The 22,739-nt window shown below is 39.0% G+C and overlaps 1 protein-coding gene across 2 annotated transcripts; it reads left to right on the top strand.

Moving 5' to 3' along the window:
- Positions 1–3,017: 3,017 nt before the first annotated feature.
- Positions 3,018–19,381, top strand: LOC133456695 (protein-serine O-palmitoleoyltransferase porcupine-like). Of its 2 annotated transcripts, XM_061735230.1 has the most exons (15): positions 3,018–3,163; positions 4,778–4,920; positions 5,732–5,924; positions 6,437–6,480; positions 6,593–6,774; positions 6,889–7,019; positions 7,110–7,130; positions 8,332–8,346; positions 8,453–8,578; positions 9,678–9,778; positions 9,885–9,961; positions 10,055–10,118; positions 10,323–10,408; positions 13,301–13,411; positions 17,024–19,381. In XM_061735230.1, the coding sequence occupies exons 2-15, from the start codon at positions 4,785–4,787 to the stop codon at positions 17,123–17,125; spliced, it is 1,389 nt and encodes a 462-aa protein (XP_061591214.1). In that variant the 5' UTR covers positions 3,018–3,163; positions 4,778–4,784; the 3' UTR covers positions 17,126–19,381. The 2 variants fall into 2 exon arrangements, with proteins under 2 accessions (XP_061591214.1, XP_061591215.1); XM_061735231.1 differs by lacking the exon at positions 8,332–8,346.
- The last annotated feature ends 3,358 nt before the right edge of the window (positions 19,382–22,739 follow it).

Here is a 22,739-nt window from a genome sequence, read left to right as displayed (position 1 = left end):
TGTAAATCAGTTGACTATTTTTAGTGTGGAAACCACACAGTTGTCGTGATGCCACTTGGTTATATAAAAATGTCTATTCCTTGGATGTCTTAGTGCCAGTTTATCAGATTTAATTGAAACTTAGCATGTGTGAACTGCCATACAAGCTGAAAACAAGACCACAATGGATTAACAATAGCACATATTTATGCTCCTTGAGTCTTTGTGGCAGTGGTTTGCAAATTTGTGCTGCCTACTATTTTACAGTGCAACATAAAGCGTTGATTGCTCAGTAGCACTACACGTTTTAAGACAACCTATACTACACAAAGCATTGCAACTGCAACTTCAAATTGAATGGGTTGGTATTAGGAAGTGAGTCTGCAGATCCTCTGCTGAGAACTGGATTCATGTTTCAAGCCTTTGCTCTTCCAGTACGCACACTGATATGGTTCTTAATTTCATGCCCTGCTCTTGAATTATTAAGTGCATTTTCTTTAAACTAGAATAGTGTTCAGTCATCTTACCATTAAAAAATGCTCTTAACAGGCAAAAACTGTATGTAACGTTTAAAAGTGAAGACCTGATTACGTTTGGCTTTTGAAAGATCCTCGTGTTTGTTTGTCCGGTGCACCATAAGAAAACCAGTGAAATAGAATCAAAGTTAATACAAGCTTTTATTATATCATGCACAATGTTTTCCGGCCGGAGGTAAACTTCTCTCAAACCACAAAGGTAGGAGAGAAATGCACCTGGTGGTCATGGATCCAGTAGTATTTATACTAGAAAGGGAGGTGTTTTTTGTACGTGAACCCCATCTGCCAAACATATCAGACCTTCATTGCTTCCTACTTGGGATGTCAACCCAGCAGAGGTGTCAAAAGTATTCACATTCATTACTCAGGTAGAAGTATAGATACTAGAGTTTGAAAATACTCCTGTAGAAGTTGAAGTATCAACTCAAGTTTTTTACTCAAGTACAAGTATAAAAGTACTGGTTTCAAAACTACTTAAAGTATAAAAGTAATAGTAATGTAAGGGGGAAAAAGCCATTAAGGACAAAAGTCATTAAAAATCAATGCATCTTAGTATAATGCAAATATATTAAAGAAGCATATATGTGTACTATTGAGCATTAACATGTGTTTCAGAGAGCAGGAGATATGATGACTAGTTGCCTATAAGTATTGTAATGGTGCAAAAAGTCAAACTTCAGAGGCATGTTATCATTTATCCTAACCTTTATTGGAATGTACATCCAAGTTTAGTTGCAGGAATCTGAGGGAACGGATGTAAGAACAAAACTGGACAAGAACATCTGAAACAACCACAACCAAATTCACTCTATCCGGATGGAGCAATTTAACTGGATAGTTTTTTTTAAAGGCCGAAATGAAATAGAATAACGAGGCTGTTTTTAAAATGTAAGGAGTAAAAAGTACAGATAATTGCGTGAAAATGTAAGGAGTAAAAAGTAAAAAGTTGTCTGAAAAATAATTACTCCGGTGAAGTATAGATAACCAAAATTTCTAGTTAAGTAAGATAACGAAGTATTTGTACTTTGTTACTTGATACCTCTGCAACCCAGATAACTGATAAGACCCATCAGTGTTAAAAAATCTGTTTATCTTCATTGTTTTCACTTAACGAAGAGTAAATATCTGAACTATTTTAACAGCCTAGTCATAAAACAGGGACTGACCCTGCAACAAGAGAAAACAGATGAACTATAGCTAAACTCCTGAACAGGCAAATAGAGAAAAAACACCAATGTAGAATCTTATTGAAAAACCCTTCAAACTATTAAACAATTTCATAAAATCCTAACACTTTTTAAGTGTGCTACGTGTAAATTAGGTCTAGTATGACTTCCATCATAAAGATTACATACAAAACAAAAGGATAACCAGTACTGGAGTTGAAGGGGGATGAGGGGGGATGAGGGGGGATGGCATCCCCCCTCATCCCCCCTGAAATAAAAACGGTCCAAATCATCCCCCCTGTAAAACTGCCATCCCCCCTTTCCATCCCTTATGTCATTTCATCAATGAATGTGGTTTTACTGCTATTTCAACATTTAGAGTCATCGCCAGAAAAATAACTTATTTGACAATTTTCACCTGTTTCAAGTACATTTTCACTTGAAATAAGTAGAAAAATCTGCCAGTGGGACAAGATTTTTTTGCTTGTAATGAGAAGATAAATCTTGTCCCACGATTTATCTTCTCATTACAAGCAAAAAAAAAAAAAAAAACTGGGGAAAATTGTTGTTTTTTCCAGTGATGAGTCTTGTTTTAAGTGTAATGAGATTTTTTTTTGACTAAAATGAGACATTTTAACTAGAAATAAGACAAATATTCTTGTTAAGATTTTGAGTTTTTGCAGTGATCCATGTTACTTATCCTGTGAAGGACAGAGTCATATTGATAAGTTCAGAAAACTGTTTTTTATTGTTGTGTTTTGATGTATTTGATGTAAGCCCAGTGGATATTTAAAGCTTACAGAAGGCTGCATTTAACTGCTGCTATGTCATTCCTGCAGTATTTCTGCAGGTGTTTTGGTCACTGCTATTATTTGTAATGTATTATATTATTTGTAATCAGCACAAATTATCTGTCCCCATATGATAAAATCCACCATCCCCCCTGATTTATTTTTACAATTCGAGTACTGGGGATAACATTTCAGTAATCCACATACATTGGCGTTTTGTGCGTTACTTAATACTTACAACGTGGTTTCTGTTTCGAATTTATAATTTTTACAAACTAGTGGGGGTGGGGGGGGCAATTAAAAACCATGAATCATGTTCAGACATGGAGAGGGGATTCCTCTGCATCCATCTCAGATGTTTGTTTCTGCTCCATCTGAAGGCGCTGGACGCCTCCCATTGGTCAGCAACGGCCAGCGACGATTCTGATTGGTCGCTCCGGTCGCGGCGTCGAGGCGAAGAGAGCCGTGATTGGCTGACGCCCCCTTCCCGACGCGTCTGATTGGCTGACGTGTTTCCTGGCGTTGCCTGCGCGGCTGTGTGAGCTCGTGGTGCTGATGCTGTGACAATGGGAGTCCTCCAGGTCCGCAGCATCTGGACCGAGCTCTGCTAGGAGCTACGTGGCCGCGGACGGACTCACGACCACCGGGACACCGCCGTAGACGGAGCCGCTTGTGGCTGGAGCTCGGAGAGGTAAAGGGGGACGTGCACGGAGCGGCCGGAGGGATGTGAGTGGCGTGCATGGTGGGGGAGATGGGGGGATGCAGGACCACTAGAGCCGCTGGCTCGGTGATGCGATGCTGCAAGACCTGGTCCACTGTCACGAACATCCCAGGTCGCATCTCCGTCCCGGGAGGTCACACTGGAGCTGCAGATGCAGATGTGCAGATGGAGCTGCAGATCAGTCTCATCCCTCCGGTCGACTGCATTGCGGGGGGATGTTTGCTCCAAGAGCAGCACCTATCCCTGAGAGTGCTCTTCACAGGGGCTCCAGATGTCACGAATCCTCCACATTATTCTGCTGTAAATGTCGTGATGTCATCCTGACCAGCAGCTCCATCCATCTTGAGATCAGAGCAGTCATAAGGATAATGATGTGCTTGTGTGTTAGGGGGAAAAAATCCTCTAAGAAACTTAATGCTGACACTTTTGAAGCTACTGCAGCAATTTTCACAGATGGCACTTGAAGTTTGAAGAGTGGTATAAATGTTTATGCAGGATTAGTGTGAATCCAGAATTAGAGATGCACCGATCAGGATTTTGAGGGCTGATCACCGATAATTGATCTCCAAAATCAGTTTCTGCCGATCCTGATGTTGCCAATCCCCGATCACAGTGTGAAATCCATAAATTCTTCAATATTGTTGTCTCATGTACACAACACTGACATTGTATTATAAAAATTAGGAAATGAGAAAGTATCATGAATTGTCTGTTTTATTGCAGGCTGAGGCACAGAGCAATATTTCACCCTCTAGAGACTCTTAGAGACGACTTAGACTCAGCTTACAAAGAGTACGTGTAGCTACTAGTAGGAATGGGCGATATTTTACCGTTCACGATATACCGTCAAAAAAATTCTCCACGGTAAGAATTTGTCATCTCGCGGTAAAAACGATAAATTCCCGTTGGTGACGGAAGGAAGGAAGAAATGAGCAAGAAAGAAAGAAAGAAAGAAAGAAATGAGCCTGAAAGAAAGAAAGAAAGAAATGAGCCAGAAAGAAAGAAATGAGCAAGAAAGAAAGAAAGAAAGAAAGAAAGAAAGAAAGAAAGAAAGAAAGAAAGAAAGAAAGAAAGAAAGAAAGAAGGATAAATTCCTGTTGATACGTTTTTGTGTAACAAACATGGCGGAACGGGGATCTTTTATAAATTAAATTTAATTGGTGTAGTTTAGTATCATTTAGTATTCTTTTATAGCAGTGATTTGGCTCCAAAGACTGAATGTGGTGATAGATTTATAGTTACAAAGGTGGAGTTGAATTGGTATTTTTTTTATCGTCATTTTTATCGTTATCAGGATAAATGCCAGAAATGATCGTGATACATTTTTTAGTCCATACCGCCCATCCCTACTCACTAGCTTAAGCTTTCCTGCGGCGGTTTGTTGTTTTAAACGTCATCTGATCTGCCCGCTTTGAACTATTATTTTCCGATCTCCGATCAAAACCGATAGGGGCATTATCGGGCCGATACCGATCGTTTGCCGATCGATGGGTGCATCTCTATGCAGAACAAGTTGTTCTTATGCAGTATAAGTACAGTGTAATAGTGGTACCAGAGGTATTCAGCGTCTGTTTTCTCTCTAAGTTGAGTGATGGCGGTGTTCAGCCGGCAGAAGTTCTTCCAGGAGCTGGCTCACGGCTGCCTGCTGCCCACGGCCCAGCAGGGCCTGGAGCAGGTCTGGCAGCTGCTGCTCATCTGTCTGCTCTGTCGACTGCTCTGGATGTTGGGTGAGGGGCATTTTTATTGGTTTTTTGGCAGTATTCACTTGTCCTGGGCTTGCAACTAGGGCTGGGGATCGATTCAAATATCAAATATCGATTCGATTCCGATTCTTAAAATTCAGAATCGATTATCAAGATTTGATTCGATCCAATTCGATCCAATATTGATTTGGGTTAGTGTTAATAAAACTGTTTTTTCAGCAGTGGCTTGAATTATATGACTGTCTAGTTATGCAATATATTAATACTGGTATTATATTGAGATTCAACAGCAAGTATTGCAGCTAATGATGCTGTAAGGACCAATCAGCTCCCAGAATGCTGATAGAACTGCTTTCAGAAACATCGTGGGTCAGAATTACCAAACAGATCCAGGGAGGAAACAGAGACGGATGAAATCGCTTTAAGTTTTTCCCATTTATGAGAATTTGGTTTTTAACATTTATGCAAATGTAACCCCAAGACAGTATATAAAGCAAAGAAATATAGACAATTTATGCAATTATAACTGATAACTTTAATGTTTTCATACCTTTAAACATATTTAAAGGCAAAAACATGGCACCAGTTATTCTCGTGTCCAACATAATATTCATTTTTTGGGGATAAACAAAAAAATACCAAAAGTTGTAATGCAATGATGAAAAAAAAAATATATATATATATATATATATATATTTTTTTTTAAATCGATCTTAAGAAATATGAATCGATTTTTAGGAATTAATATGAGAATCGATTTAAAAGCAGAGAATCGATCTTTTCAACACAGGCCTACTTGCAACCTCATGATAACCCATGCTTGATATGTTTCTAGGTCTCCCTTCCTATGTGAAGCACCTCTGCACGGTGGCCGGAGGTTTCTACACCCTCTACCTGTTCTTTGAGCTGCACATGATCTGGGTGGTCCTCCTCAGCCTTCTCTGCTACCTCTTCCTCTTTCTGTGCCGCCATTCAACTATTCGGGGCACCTTCCTCTCCATCACTGTGCTCATCTATCTTCTTCTGGGGTAAGAGTTTCCTGCTCTTACAGCTGACAGCTCTGTGTTTGGAGTGAACTCTTCCAATACAGCGTTACAGAAGTGACACATTGCTGTGACTTAGGGCTGTGTGATTAATCGATTTTAAATCTAAATCGGATTTATTAATTAAGACGATGTTAAAAAAAAGGAAAATCGGAAAATGGATTTTCCTTCTTTGCAGCTGGCTGCATTACAGACAGAGCTCGTCTAGTCATCTTTGTTTGGTCAAGAAAATTGTAAATGTTGTCACTTTACTAAACTCAAGGAGGATTTACAGTATCTTTCAATTGCACTTCATTCCCAATAGGGAAATTTGTTTGCTATTTTTCTTTAAAAATAAAGGTAAAATATTTGAAACAATTTATTCCATTGTCTTTTGTAGTTTTACCAAAGAAATTGAAATCGAAAATCGGGTTTTCAGAGAAAAAAATCGGGATTTTATTTTTGTCCAAAATCGCCCAGCCCTACTGTGACTAACTATTCTTATCTGATTTGATCAGAGAGCTGCATATGATGGATACCAACAACTGGCACAAGATGAGAGGTGGGCCAAGACACTCACTCCTGATGATATCATGTGTATTATTATTCTGGATGCCATTCTGTTTTTGCCGTAGTTATTTCTTTAGTGTTAATCTGGAGTCTCCGTCCTCCAGGATCACAGATGGTGGTCGCCATGAAGGCCATCTCTTTGGCCTTTGATTTGGACCGGGGTGTCGTGGCCAGCGTCCCCTCACCCATTGAGTTCATGGGCTATATTTACTTTGTGGGCACCGTCATCTTCGGCCCCTGGATTAGCTTCAATAGTTACAAAGAAGCTTTGGAAGGGCGTAGGCTGGTAAATGTGACACAACACCTCAGAAGTATGGTAGAAAGTAGGGAGCATTACAGTGATTGATTCCAAGACATGCTGCTAACTGTGTTGTTCTTTGTTTTGTTTCCCTCTCCCCAGAGCTTAGCGTGGGTATTAAAGGTGTCTATTAGCTGGGTGAAGAGTCAGATATGCCTAGTTATTTCCAACTGTGTGGCACCGTACCTCTTCCCCTATTTCATACCTATCTATGGAGACAAGCTTTTACGAAGGTGAGCGCCACACAGGGATACCCTTCATCAGAATTTATCCTCTTCACTCGTCTTTTAAGGTAATACTTCTGGGATTTGCTTTGTTTACAGCAAAAAGAGACGGAAAATCAGGTCAGTAGTCATCCACCTTCGTGACATGACAAATGCTGTCAACATGTCTCCACATCATTTGCACTCATACTGCATGCTTATTTCCTGTTTTACCACAGCTGCTTCTAAAATCCCCCTCTACTCACTGTTCAGCGCCCTATGTAGCAGACAATGCAGTGACCTCATCACAATGAACTCTGGGATGTAACGTTGTTGGTGCTGAGTGTTGCATCTTTGCAAAGATAAAACATTCCAGATTAGTTTTGGACAATGTAATGACCATCAGGGTTCATGCATCGTGGTGTCCACTGCGTGCACTAATAATTCTCAGTATATATCAGGACAGCACTGCAGAAACGTGTGTTCAGGATGTAGTGCGCCGTACAGTGAGTAAGGGACACAGCAAACATGTGCAGAAGCTTTACCTGCATGCATGTGCCCAGTAGGGATGGGCGGTATGGACTAAAAAATGTATCACGATCATTTCTGGCATTTATCCTGATAACGATAAAAATGACGATAAAAAAAATACCAATTCAACTCCACCTTTTTAACTATAAATCTATCACCACATTCAGTCTTTGGAGCCAAAACACTGCTCTAAAAGATACTAAATGCTACTAAATGTCATCAATGGGAATTTTTCTTTCTTTTTTCTTTCTTTCTTTCTTTCTTTCTTTCTTTCTTTCTTTCTTTCTTTCTTTCTTTCTTTCTTTCTTTCTTTCTTTCTTTCAGGCTCATATCTTTCTTTCCTTCTTTCTTTCTTTCTTTCTTTCTTTCTGACTCATATCTTTCTTTCTTTCTTTCTTTCTGACTCATTTCCTTCCTTCCTTCCTTCCTTCCTTCCTTCCTTCCTTCCTTCCTTCCTTCCTTCCTTCCTTCCTTCCACATCGATTTAACACAGAACCATAAATCAGTTTTACACAAAAACGTCATCAATGGGAATTTATCATTTTTACCGCGAGATACAAATTCTTACCGTGGGGAATTTTTTGGACGGTTTATCGTGAACGGTAAAATATCACCCATTCCTAGTGCCCATGTCATTCCCACTCTCTGTGCAGCTACATGTGTACCGGGACACCATACTCACCCTCATTTACCATTTCCCCCCCATGAGAAAGCTGGTGAGACCTAAGTCATCAGAAGGCAAGTCAATAAAGCATTTGTGTGAACGTAATACATCTCTAATGCTGCTCTCTTAACCCCCGCTGCTTCCCAGAGGTACGCTGGCAAAGTATGTCCCTCGAGGTTGTGTCATAATTATCTGATATATTAGATTTCAGCTGAAACTAGATTGCAACACCCATCTGTTTCTCTCTATCCCGACGGCCTTGTATTAGGTGGTTGTTGGCGTATGAGAACACAGCGTCTTTCCACTTCAGTAATTATTTTGTCGGCTATTTGAGTGAGACGACTGCCACTCTTGCTGGGGCAGGCTTCACCGAGGAGAAGGAAAACCTCAAATGGTAAGTGCTGCGTGCTAGGGCTGGGGATCCACTCAAATGTCAAGAATCGATTCGATTCCGATTCTTAAGATTCAGAATCGATTATCAAGATTTGATTCGATCCGATTCGATTTGATTCCGATATTGATTTGGGTTAGTGTTATTAAAACTGTTTTTTGAGCTGTTTCATGAATTATATGACTGTAGTTATGCAAAATATTACTAGTAGTATTATATTGAGATTCAACAGCAAGTATTGCAGCTAATGATGCTGTAAGGACCAATCAGCTCCCAGAATGCTGATAGAACTGCTTTCAGAAACATCGTGGGTCAGAATTACCAAACAGATCCAGGGAGGAAACAGAGACGGATGAAATCACTTTTATTTTTTCCCACATTGCGTTTTTATTTGTTCCATTTTCGGTCTATTTTGGTTTTTAAATTTTGAGCATTTGGTTTTTAGCATTTTTTGCAAATGTAACCCCAAGACAGTATATAAAGTAATTTATGCAATTATAACCTAACACTTTAATGTTTTCATACCTTTAAACATATTTAAAGGCAAAAACATGGCACCAGTTATTCTCGTGTCCAACAAAACATTCCTTTTTTGGGGATAAACAAAAAAATAACCAAAAGTTGTAATGTATGATGAAAAAAAAAATACATAAATAAATAAAATTTAAAAAAAAATTTAAAAAAATCGATCTTTAGACATATGAATCGATTTTTAGGAATTAATATGAGAATCGATTTAGAATTGGGAAATCGATTTTTTTCAACACAGGCCTAGTGCGTGCACGTCGCTGACATACGCCGCCTCCTGGCTCATTCACATTTCTAATAGATGCCCATCCCCTTCGCTTTTTTTTTTTTTTTAAATATTTTATAAATATTATCCGTTTTTTTTGGTGTTTACTATTTTTTTTTCTCTTGTACATACTCTTTTTCTACTTTTTATATTGCTCTTTTTTATTATTTAACTATTTATTGGTTATTTCTATTTTACATTTTTTGTATAAAGCGTGTGTGTGTTTTGGCTGCTGCACGACTGAATTTCTCCTCTGGGAGATCAATAAAGTCTTCTATTCTCTTCTATTCTATTCTTTTTCTTTCGTAGGGACCTGAGCGTGTCCAAGCCTCTCAGCGTGGAGTTTCCCCGGTCCATGGTGGAGGTGGTGACGTCCTGGAACCTGCCCATGTCCCGCTTCCTGCACACCTGTGAGTTCTCCTGTTGAATGACGTTCCCCAGTGGCAGAAGCTGATTCATGATGAGCCGTTTGAGCAGACGCTCATTCTTATGCAAGTTGATGGTTTCGTCTCACAGATGTTTTTAAGAGTGCACTTAAGTTTGGGACGTTCTCTGCCGTCATGGTGACATACACAGCCAGCGCCCTCCTGCATGTGAGCACCACGTGGACGTCTGATACAGTTTATCCTTTGCTTTTATTGTCTTTGTGGTGTTAAGTGGCTCGTGTGAATTCTTGTGGATTGCAGGGCTTGAGTTTTCATCTGGGTGCAGTGCTGATATCTCTGGGCTTCATTACATACATTGAGCATGGTAAGTCTTCCTCATGTTTTCCTCCTTTCCACATTAGAATGTTTCCATTTAGAGAAAGTGCTTAGCTCTGCAGGAATGGTTAATTGCACCCCCTATGACGCGCTGTTTCTGTGCACTGCAGTGCTTGTAATTTTCCTCTTACAGTTGGAAAGGAGCTCTTCCACTGGTTTCGTTCTAATGCTTTGCTCTTGTTTTGTGTTTCAGTACTGCGGAAGAGGCTGGCAGTCATTTTTAATGCGTGTATACTGTCAAAGAGATGCCAGCCAAGCTGTAGTCACCAGAACAAAAAGGTAATGATTTCTAATTACTGGGCAGCAGGCGAGGCATGTTGGCATATGCTGGAAGTCTGAACTTTGTCAGACTTGGTTGCAACTCATGCATAGCTATTTATATTAGCACATTATGTTTTGTTTGTTTAATCAACAAAAGTTAAATCATTTGCAAAAATGGAAAAGTAGAAAATTGCACCTTGGTTTTAATGTGAGGTTATTTACTGCAATATTTCTCAGCTGAGTCATGACTCTGTGGCTGGAAATAGTGAATAGGGCTGGGCGATATATCGAGATTTTAATATATATATCGATATATTTTCAAACGCGATATGGTACGAGACAATATCGTTAATATCGATTTAAAAAAATAAATTAAAAAAAAAATTATGATTTTGATATAGCTTATTTTGTGACAAATTGACTTGAATGTTTTATTTGAGATTTGCACAAATGTTTTGTTATTTGCACAACTGTCAACCTCAGTGGAAAAGTCTGCCTGTTACTGTCTACATTGTATTAATTGCACAGTGTATTTTAATGTAATTGTTATGCAGGAAAGGGATATTTGTTTTATTTTATTCAAGAAGCATTTTTATTCTATATATGCAGGCAGTTTATTTTTATTTCATTTGTTTTATACATGTTGATATTGTGCAGACCTCTGTTAATAAAGGAACCTGTGTGACATTTGGCACGAGGCTTTGTATTAAAACTGACTGTTTTTTTAAGGGTTTGCCTCAGAAAAAAATGAAGCTAACAGAGATGCTATGCTATAATGCTTTGGGGGAAACCCCAATTATGGCACAGAAAAAATATCGATATATATCGAGTATCGCCATTCAGCTAGAAAATATCGAGATATGACTTTTGGTCCATATCGCCCAGCCCTAATAGTGAACGTTGTTTTCTTCTGCTTGCCTCTGATCATTGAGTAAATAATTATAGGACTGGTATCAGTCTTCTTGTCTAACTCCCAGCAAAAAATGTTATTTTTATTTTTTTTGCATTAACTAAAACAAAAGCAAAACACACGTGTGTGTGTGAAAGTTGGTTCTGCTGATGAGCTCATTGCATTGCCCCCTACACACAACTCCCCTGTACAGTGACTAAGGAGCAGTGCATCACATAGGGAGCTGGTAGGGATTTTGGACACAGCTTTAGTGAATGTTTCAGTCTGACTCAGAGAGAAAGTTACAGTTGACCTCACCATGGCAACCTCAGCTGCCACTTGGAGCTCACAGTTGGTGCACATTTGGTACTTAACAGCATTTCCCATCACTCTTCAGCTTTGTATGCACATGAGAGGGCAATCTCGGGAATCCCAGTACAACTTCTGGAGGAATTGCATTGTTCAGTTATATAATAATAAATTCAATTTATAATGCACTTTACATTCGATGAATCTCAAATTGCTAACAGAGATCATTATTAATTCATACACATTCTCACCGGTGGTGGTAGCTACGTTTGTAGCCACAGCTGCCCTGCAGACTGACGGAAGCGTGGCTGCCATATCAAGCCAAACGGCCCCTCTGACCACCACCAACATTCATACACATTCATACACATTCACACGGGGCAAGGTGGGTAAGGTGTCTTGCCCAAGGACACTACGACAGCAAACTGGGACGGATTCGAACCGCCGACCTTCCGATCATTGGACGACCCGCTCTGCCACCTGAGCTACTGCCGCCCAATATTTTTATTGATGCCATTTCAACGTCTGAATGCAAAACACCGGATCCTGCAGTGTGGGAGTGAGAGGGGCAGGGTAACGGCCCGGGCAGGCAGGGGAGAAGGTTCGTCCCTCAAGACTCCTCTCCCTGGCCCTGCCCCTTCTCAACCTTTCCCCGACCCTGCACCCCAACCTGGGACTTGATGATTGGGCCGGAGCTTCGGGAGCTGCGTGCTGGCCTGCGGCCCCCACCCCCGGTTGCCCTCCCTGACCCACCAGTCTGGCCCTTGGCAGGAGGGTCCCCCCTTATGATCCAGGTCCTGCTCAAGGTTTCTTCCCTCCTAAAGGGGAGTTTTTCCTTGCCACTGTTTGGCTTAAGGTTTTTCTCCCACTAGGGGAGTTTTTACCTGCCATTGTTTATGTAATAACTGCTCAGGGGTTTATGTTCATGTTCTGGATCTCTGGAAAGCGTCTAGAGACAACTTTTGTTGTATTAGATGCTATATGAATAAAATTGAATTGAATTGAACTGAATTGAAAATTCAACAAAATCCTGAACAAAAGATTGCTTTTGTTCATGTTTGAGCTACATTTTGGTTTGTTTCCAGCCATTTTATTTGTGAAAATGATGTTTCTCCTCTCATTAGAGGAGTCTGTTAAATAGGTTCTATTTTTGTCATATATAGGACCTAGTTAACTATTGTTACCACCACATGAGCAAAAACATGAGAATCGAATCCCTCATCATTTAGATCTGGCCTTTAACAGGACTAACAATAACACGTCGAGTAGCTCTCACATTGGAAAACAAAAGACCACATAATTAAAATATTTCTAAATACTTGTGGACGTCATGTTTTTATGTGAACTTATCTGCTGCAGTTAAAATACCACAGCCGTCTGCCTTTACACCGTCAGCTGATGTATTTCAGGAGTTTACTGGAACAGGGGCCAGCGAAAATGGTTCCTGTAATAATGGTTACACACACCAGAGCAGCTGGGAGGAGAAGTAATGATTCATTCCAAGAAAGAGCAGCCTGCATGACGCATAATACATTATTGTTCTTATCACAGCTTTTGATAAACTGACACGGCTGAAATATCTTGTTTCTCTTATATATAAGTAGGCTTTGTTGCACAAGGTTAGGATTTATTAGAAGAAGGGCAGCATGTTTCATGAAGACTGGATAAGAAACAGACGCGTCTAACGTTCTGCTCTCTCTCTCTGTGTGCAGGCGCTGTGGGTGTATGTGATAAACATAGCATTCAGCGCTCTGGCAGTACTTCACTTGACATACCTGGGTTCTGTTTTCAACTCCAGCGTGGACTACATGGAGGAGGATGAAGTAAGATAATGAGATCCCTCATCTTCTCGGAGGATATTTACATGTTGCATAAGTAAAATCAAACTCAAAAAGGAGAAAGCAGAGTAAAAGATTTGAAATTGACAAAAGGAGCCAATTCAAGAATCACAAATGACCTTCAAAGACTAGAACCATCATTTAGCTGCGACACTGAGGACATGTACAAAGCCTGTGAATTCTTGAAGGAACCGGAAAAGTATTCATATATTTATAACAGAAATAAAGATTTAAGTGGTGTTTTTTGGAGTAAAATTGTGACTCATTTTATCATTTGAATAAATGAGCTCACAACATGTTAAGTGCTGTTTTTATACTTTAGTGTGTAGCTGGTTTTGCTTCTATTAGTGCACTCTTTACTCCAATAATTATAGTTTAGTGATTTATAGTTTTGTATGATGTAAGAGCATTTCCACTCACACAAACTACAGGCATAAAAAAGCTACGTGGGATTAAAGGAGCAATGTGTAATGTGAAGTCCAAAATTAAATTCATACTCCACACTGCAGTCAAAATGGGGGCAGTATGGCTGCACAAAGCTGCTCCAGCCGAGTAAGAAACGTGAAAACGCAGTCCCTCTTTTTCAGTTCAACAGCATTCATTTAACACCAAATGTACTGAACATCAAAACCCTTAATCTAAGACTCAAAACTCATTGCAGTCAAGAAATGACTGCAATGAGTTTAATTAATTTTCTGTTACACTTTTCTTTGTTCGCCATCATTCGCCGTCACGCTTTTTCTTTTAGCTGTTGCAGTTCTGAAACCAGTCAAATCAGCGCCGCGTCGATCTGCTGCGGTTAGGTGGGACATAGTCCAGATCAATATATTTGGCTTTGAAATGTAACTTAAAGGAGCTTGAGGCAGGATTTATGAAAAAAATTTGTATACGTTTTAAGTTTTCTAGTAATAATGTCAGATGAAGCGTTCCAAACCAAAAAGAATGTTTCCTCTAGTGTATCTCTCCGTTGCCTTGAACAGGCTGTGTGCTGCAAAATGTGCTGCAATTCGGTCCCGAATTTCCCGCGCTGTCCTGAGGATGTGACGTCACATGACGCTGCATGCACGTTCTCCCCGTTCTCCCGTGCCGGCTTCACTGTTGGCTGCAGTACCCCCGACGTCCGTCGTGGCGAAGGGTGGCGCTAGAGAGTCTCATTTCTTAAAAGGAGCCTCATGCTCCTTTAACCTCTTCTACTATCAAAAATGTTTATCGAAACAAAAATTGGCAGCAGTTTTTTTACCATTCTAAAAGAAATGTTGCAAGTTTTGCATTAAAAACTTCATTTCTTTGCGGTCCATGAGCTGTCTCCAGGGGGGGAGGGCACTCCCGACATTACTCTGGTTTCAGTCCTGTTTTTATCTGCTCTTTTTTTCACTTCTGAATGAGGCTTTTTCTTTGTTACGGATCGTTCTCTTCCCGGGAACTTCAGCCATCCTTGCCGTTTCTGTTTACCTATCCTAGAATGATAACTTGGGGGCAGTGCCTGCATGACTGCCAACAAGTTCAAGTACAACCACAAACTTCTTTGTTTCATCATGTTTTACTATGTCGCTCTCTACCGCCACACATGGCAGAAACTGGTATTACGAGACTGGAAGGACCAAAGCTAGTTATTGATTGGTGGATTTCACAGCAGCAAATACATCGTCATCATTTTTGTGACATGACGGCACTTATTTCCTCTAATTTTCTTGCTGTTTTTAGTCTATTTTGGGATATTTTAACAAGGGCTGGGTATGGATTCAAATGTCAAGAATCGATTCGATTCCGATTCTTAAGATTCAGAATCGATTATCAAGATTTGATTCGATCCAATTCGATTCCGATATTGATTTGGGTTAGTGTTAATAAAAATGTTTTTTGAGCTGTTGCATGAATTATATGACTGTAGTTCTGCAACATATTAATACTAGTATTATATTGAGATTCAACAGCAAGTATTGCAGCTAATGATGCTGTAAGGACCAATCAGCTCCCAGAATGCTGATAGAACTGCTTTCAGAAACATCATGTGGGTCAGAATTACCAAACAGATCCAGGGAGGAAACAGAGACGGATGAAATCGCTTTTATTTTTTCCCATTTATGAGAATTTGGTTTTTAGCATTTTATGCAAATGTAACCTCAAGACAGTATAAAAAGTAATGAGATATACACAATTTATACAATTATAACATATGTAAAGGCAAAAACATGGCACGAGTTATTCTTGTGTCCAACAAAACATTACTTTTTTGGGCATAAACAAAAAAAATACCAAAAGTTGTAATATAATGATGAAAAAAGAAAAAGAAAATAAAAAATCGATCTTTAGACATAGGAATCGATTTTCAGAAATTAATATGAGAATCAATTCAGAATCGGAAAATCGATCTTTTCAACACAGGCCTAATTTTAACCTACAATCTTAAACATTGCTCCTTTTAAGAAAACCACTTCTGCTAGTTGAAAACAAAAGGTGGGACTTTGCTAAGGAGTGTAAAAAAATGGACACTGGTCCAGTGGGAAAGGATCTGGTGGTCTGATGAGTCCAGGTTTAATCTGTCCTAGGGTAGGAAAAGAAAAGGAGTAGATGAAGTGATGCAGCCATCATACCCATCATCTCGAGTTGCTTCATATGGTAAGACCCAGAGGTGTCTTCAGTATTCACATTCATTACTCAGGTAGAAGTATAGATACTAGAGTTTAAAAATACTCCTGTAGAAGTTGAAGTATCAACTCAAGTTTTTTACTCAAGTAAAAGTATAAAAGTACTGCTTTCAAAACTATTTAAAGTATAAAAGTTAAAGTAATGTAAGGGGGAAAAAAGCCATTAAGGACAAAAGCCATTGAAAATGAATGTATCTTAGTATAATGTAAATATATTAAAGAAGCATATATGTGTACTATTGAGCATTAACATGTGTTTCAGAGAGCAGCAGATATGATGACTAGTTGCCTATAAGTATTGTAATGGTGCAAAAGTCAAACTTCAGAGGCATGTTATCATTTATCCTAACCTTTATTGGAATGTACATCCAAGTTTAGTTGCAGGAATCTGAGGGAACGGATGTAAGAACAAAACTGGACAAGAACATCTAAAACAACCACAACCAAATTCACTCTATCCGGATGGAGCAATTTAACTGGATAGTTTTTATTAAAGGCCGAAATGAAATAGAGTAACGAGACTGTTTTTAAAATGTAAGGAGTAAAAAGTACAGATAATTGCGTGAAAATGTAAGGAGTAAAAGTAAAAAGTCGTCTGAAAAATAATTACTCCAGTGAAGTATAGATAACCAAAATTTCTACTTAAATAAAGTAAGGAAGTATTTGTACTTTGTTACTTGACACCTCTGGTCAGGCCTTGGTTCAGCAACAACCGTAGTGCTAAAATAACGTCACCTGATGCTGAATGATCAGGTTTTCCATCAGTAATTTAGTTTTTTTCCCATGCTGGTATAGGCTTATTGCAAGAGGACAATGCCAGGATTCATCAGGCTCAGATTAGGAAGCATGACATATTGTTTTCACACATCCAGCACACTGGCCACCGGAGACTAGACTTCTACTCCACTGGGAATCTCTGGACTTACATATTACATTCTGTCCCCTGCAGGACGACATCACCAATCACACCATTCAGAAGTGGTCAGAGCTGAGCTGGACGAGCCACTGGGTCACGTTCGGATGCTGGATATTGTACCGCCTCATTCTCTAACAATAAAGGACAACGAAAGCAATACTGAGAGGTGTAAAGCAGGTTTCCCACTTCTGCACTGTGACTTTATTCTGCGACGGACTGAAGCGTACAGAGTCGACCTGTAGACGACAGCGACCCGACATGCAGCGCTCATGTTGGAGGGGTAATCTCCTGAAAAGTTAGCCCGTGCTGCTCTCCTTTTCTCCGTATCACATCCTTGTTACCCGAGTTGTCGAGCTCCAGTCGTGACAGCAGCTCCAGATATCACACCGTGAGCCACGATCAATAGCTATCAGCACAGAAAAGAACAACTGCTCCTTTCTGCAGACTCACGTGCGCGATGTCCTTCAAATCGTATATCCCCCCTCTTCAGCTGTTTTCCAGTCATACTTTAAGGTTTGAAGGATGAAGCTGGCGACATTCAGTAACCTTCTTACAGCCAGCAAATCCAATTAAATGACCAAAATCAATAATGCAATTGTCTCTCTCAGTGCTTTCTGATTTTCCTGGCCTGTTTGTTGGTGGTACTCAGACCTTAATCTGAGTAACTGAATAGGATCGTTTGTCAATTTTGACAGACAGTTTATGCAAAGCAAAAAAAACGAAACAAAAGTGAAGTTTCATCAACCCTGGTGGACAGATGAAGCACGGGGAAATAAATAACCCTCTGAATTATATTATGAATCTGGATCACTTTCTTTACAATTACAAAAATGTGATACTGGCCTTGGAAGTCGACGCACTTCTTGTTTATTATGCTTTAATTTTTAGAAAAGGCCAAAAAAAATCTACTGTATTTTCTGGACTATAAGCTGCAGCTGCATACAAGCCGCATCCGATCTATTTAAAAAAAAAGATATGCAAGCTGCAGATATTTATGTTGTTAGATTAGATATTTACTACATGCACAGAACAATTTTGAACTGTAAATGATGTACATGTTTGTACCTAAATAGATCCTTTCCTAACAGTGTCTTTTAACACGGCAGCAACTTTGCTGATTAAAACGGGACAGAACCAAGAGAAAATAACCGGTATTTATTTATCTATTTATCTGTTTGAAATCTGTTTCTACCTACTTCTATCTGCTAAAGAAGAAGTAGCGTATTTTTCTTTGCATTTATTTTGTCTTAGTTTTGATTCTAATTCCGGTTAGAGCTCCCCGAGCGGTGGAAGAAAAATCCACAGAATAGAATAACCTTTGTATAAGCTGCATGGTTGAAAACCTATGAAAAAAGTAGCGGCTTATAGTCCAGAAAATACGGTAAACAACCAGAGTCCTCAGAGTATTTCATTCTTGCTAAGTCACAATCCCACCGATTCTGCTGCTAATATACTCGTTTGTACACTCTTTGTAGAGATTGTTAGTTTTGGTCTTTTCATCGGATCTGCTGCGTATTATAACTATATGAAAATCCCAAGACTTGGATCCTACAACGGACCACGAGGAAGACAACAAAGACTTTACTTTTTAATGAAAAGAGCACAGATTATGCTTGTGAGGCAGCATTTCTCATCGTCACCATTATTCATTTTCCATTTAGTGATTTTTAGATTAAGAAAACGAATCAGTAAGTCTATGGATAAGTTTTGTAGTGAAGTATCCTGATGATATTTGAATTTAGTTTTGTGGTTTGTTGATAATTTCCTATGAATAGAATGATTTGCTTCAGGATGTTATTCTTTGTATTTATTACACTTTTACTCTCCAACCCTGAAAAGTAAATTTCAGAATCAGGGCGTTTTGAGACGTATTACTGAACAGCAGAAGTGTTAAAACTGCTTTTTCCATGTTGTATACACCTCCAAACTGAAATCGCACTGTAAACTGTGTCAACTATTTCTCAGAAGTACAGATTTTTACTATGACAGATGCTTTTAATGAATAAATTGTGTGATTATTGATAACCTGATTAAGAAAGAAAAGGCATTTGCATTGGATTGTCATCACTGTCTTCCCATATTTTAAATCTAGATCATCAAAGATTTTGCTTCCTGAGAGACGTGGTGTTAAATGAGAACTAGAATCTTTGCTCAAGTGTGAAAAAAAAGTGCTTAGTCTCTGTAAACATGTGCTAACACCATCCAATCCAACACGTTTCAAAAGTATATTTCTCTGATGTTTGGTTAAAGCCAATGTTTTGTCCCGGTAAATGTTAAAGCACTGATACCCCTGTGATATTTTTATAAAAATTTTACATGAACCCCAGAAATTTCTGTTTTAATTCATTGTGATTAATTGTGAGATGGTAAATAAGAAGGTCACATAGTCATAGGATGCTACAATAAATAGTTTTTTTTATTTGATTTTGTATTTACAAAAAGAGTGAATGATCCACCAGGAATGATGTGTGGTTGGATCATGGATTTATTGACAAAGGTTGACTGTTTGACTGTTCCTCAAAGCAGATGTCTGATCTTCCGGTAAGCGAGAGTGGAGGATGTGAGCTGGATTAAAAAAAGGTGTAGAGGAACAGAGCGTGACAGCAGATGGTGATGGATGGAGATGAGCTTCCCTTTCTGCCTGTGTGGAGGTGAGCAGATGTTGTATTGCAGAACACGAGGCAGCGCGGCCGGCAGGTTCAGGGGGAAGGTGCAAGAGGGGAGGGATGTTCAGCCCTGTCTTCCCCGAGGACCCCCGTGTTTACGGCGGCAGGACCCCAGCAGTGTCTCCAACGCCATCTTTACAAATGCCTGGAAGTTATTGCTTCTCTCCCTTCGGCTGTCCTGCTGGGGAATGACACACAGACAGATACCTTTACTGGGGACACGGCAATCTGAGCACTTTCATTCTCATGCCGAGTTGCACATGCATTTTGTCAAAGTACATGTGGCCAACACAGTTTTAATGCACTTAGTCAAACTGAGACATTTTAGTCGATATATAGATGCTTACCTCCTTGTTTCTTGTTGTCATCTCCTTTCTGATCACCTTTCTTCGGCTGCTCTTTAGGACTCTGAGGTTGCTGTGAAGTTGAATCAAGATTAAATAAGAAAAAACAGGAAAGAATACAACTAACTGGAAAATAAAAATCCGTATTACAACAGTAATATTGTTTCTACCTTGGTGCTTGACTTCTTGTCCGATTTATTACCTAAAAACAATGGAATAGTCAGATGTCGGTCAAACTTTTGGGAGCACGCTCAACTTTATTATTATTATCTTATTAAATGAATATCTAACTTAGGTATTCAGACGAATAAAACAATTTTATTTTTAGAAATTATTTTCCCTGAACATTACTTACCTTTCGTTCCCGGCATTTTGGCTTTGCTCCAGAGTCTGTTACCCTTTTTTTTCTGAGAATGCAGTGTTTAACGTGCTGTTCAACGGTCATTTATGGCCGGTGCTTGTGAATGGTTCTGGCACTGGGGCCCCTTCGAGAAAGAGCGCCATGAACAAGCAAAGAGCCCTGTCAGCTGAGCAACATGCCCCACAGCTCTGCAGGTCTTTGCTGAGCCAGGCGAAACCTCCAAGCTGACCTTGTAATACTGCCATTGTGAACTCACTGGAACTGTGTGCTCACCAATTGTGCGTGACAAGGGAGCAATTTCATCACGGTAGAGGCGAGGTGGTTGTGTGTTTTACTCTTTCTTTAATCTCAACTAGTTCATGAATCACACTTTCCCACACAGATCTGGGTAAAGGAGAACACGTTGTCCTTGAAAATGTGAATTAGAAGTTGTAATAGGAAATATTTAAATGTTTAAAGGGTTGTCTGTACTTTATGAGTAGAGGAGTTTGGCAGTCATCTTTGAGGGGTGATCACATTTGCACTCAAAGGGGTGCTAATTTGCCATCCTTTGCTGTTTTGTCTGACCTATTAAAATATTTCCAATAACCAGCTGATTATGACTCTCCTGGAAGGACCCCTGTGGTCGGGTAGCACATAGCTGAAGGAAGTTGGAACAGCTCACCACAGCAGGCCCAGGTGCAAGTCCCCTGGCACGGTGCCGCACATATCCTCCCTCCTCTCAGTGCCAGCTCTCCTGTATCTGCACACTAAACTCAGCCAAAACACCCTGCTTCTTAAAGACATCTAATGTGCAAATATAAGGAATATTGTTATTTATTTACAGGGTTGGACATTTGCAAATAATAAGGAATTTATAGTCAGATGATAAAGCAAGTAACAATGAAGCTCTACATCTTTGAACTGCATCAATAAAAACTTCAATGAATGAAATAATGGTAGCCGACAGGTTACACCTGTTCATGCTGACATGATGCAGACTTTTTTTTTTATACGTGCTCATTGTTTTGACCAGTAATAAAATTTAATATTGAGGAATTCATTTATATATAATTACAAACAAAATTGTATAATTGAATTCAGAAACAGTCTACATCTCAAAATAATGTGACATAATAGCAGCAGTATCTGAATTTGTACATTTGACAAAAGAGAGTGTATACAGTATGTGTACATATGTGTGTTTGTGTGTAGAAATAAAAAAAAAATAATAATAAAAAAGAATAAATGGATCATTATGATGATTTTGATATTGTTAACAATTAAGATATGGGGATGCTAACACCACGGTAATGATGGTGATAATAGTAGTGGTAATAATAATAATAAAATAGTAATAATAATAATAATAATAATAATACTGATCATACTTTACCATCATTTTGCTATAGTGGATTATGAATAAACTACTTATCTGAGTACTGAGTACTACTCAGACTCCTACTACTTATAATAAACTACTTGTTAATAATCATTAATAGCAATAATATCAGTGATATCAAAACCAATATTACCACTATCAGAAGATTAAGGATAGATAATCATTTAAAAACAGTCATGTAATTCTTAACATTTTCTATACTAGTTTGGTTTGTGGGAATGTGCGTGGTTTCAGATCCAGTAAAAGGTAAAAGGACTGTTCTGTACAGGGCCATGTATGAGTGGAATTCATTTCCCAAACACATCACACAAACAAACAGCATAAGAACATTCAAATTATTAGTTAAGCAACATCTTCTGCATCAGTATAAGTAAAATTATAGAACATTTAAATAGAGATCACTTAAACAATCAGCTGCTGAGACTGATTGTCTGACATGCTGGAAATGGAAACATAGTTGGTTATGACTGTTGTTGAATGTTTTTTTTTTTTTTTTCTGTATTAGATCAGTTGTGAAGTTCTAGACTGCAAATTAAATGAAATTGTGGACTGCTTTTCACACTTTTTGACGACCTCAGATGAACTCTTAACTGAGTTTTTGTTTTGTTTTGTGTTATACTCTCATTTCGATGTCTTCATTTTGTGGAATGTCTCTGCTTTTTTTTGCAGATTATTTTTAATTTGATATTCTTTTTATCTAGTGGAAATGTATTTGGTTTGCTTTTATTATGTTATGTTTGTTATGTTTCAGTACTGTATTATTTTAAAATGTTGGCGGACCCCAGGAAGAATAGCTGCAGTCATACTGTAGCTAATGGGGATCCTAATTAAACAATTAAACAATTAAACCTAGTAAACAGTGACGGTGACTGAGGGATCCTACAGCTCAGAATAGAGGACGGTTCCTGAATGACTGTCCAAACAGAGTGAAGGGGTGAGCAGGTCCACGTGGTGTGAAAGTTGTCGTCAGTGCTGCAATCTCAAAACAGATGTGTTA

This window comes from Cololabis saira, chromosome 12 (assembly GCF_033807715.1).
Source record: "Cololabis saira isolate AMF1-May2022 chromosome 12, fColSai1.1, whole genome shotgun sequence".
Taxonomy (NCBI): Eukaryota; Metazoa; Chordata; class Actinopteri; order Beloniformes; family Belonidae; genus Cololabis; species Cololabis saira.
The sequence above is the reverse complement of the archived record's forward strand: the minus strand, read 5'-3'. Positions and strand labels throughout refer to the sequence as shown.

Excerpts from the sequence above, each read along its gene's own strand:
- LOC133456695 (XM_061735230.1), top strand. The coding sequence starts at position 4,785 with ATGGCGGTGTTCAGCCGGCAGAAGTTCTTCCAGGAGCTGGCTCACGGC. Across the intron at positions 7,020-7,109 it reads GGAGACAAGCTTTTACGAAG|CAAAAAGAGACGGAAAATCA; the intron begins GTGAGCGCCACA and ends CTTTGTTTACAG. Across the intron at positions 8,579-9,677 it reads GAGAAGGAAAACCTCAAATG|GGACCTGAGCGTGTCCAAGC; the intron begins GTAAGTGCTGCG and ends TTTCTTTCGTAG.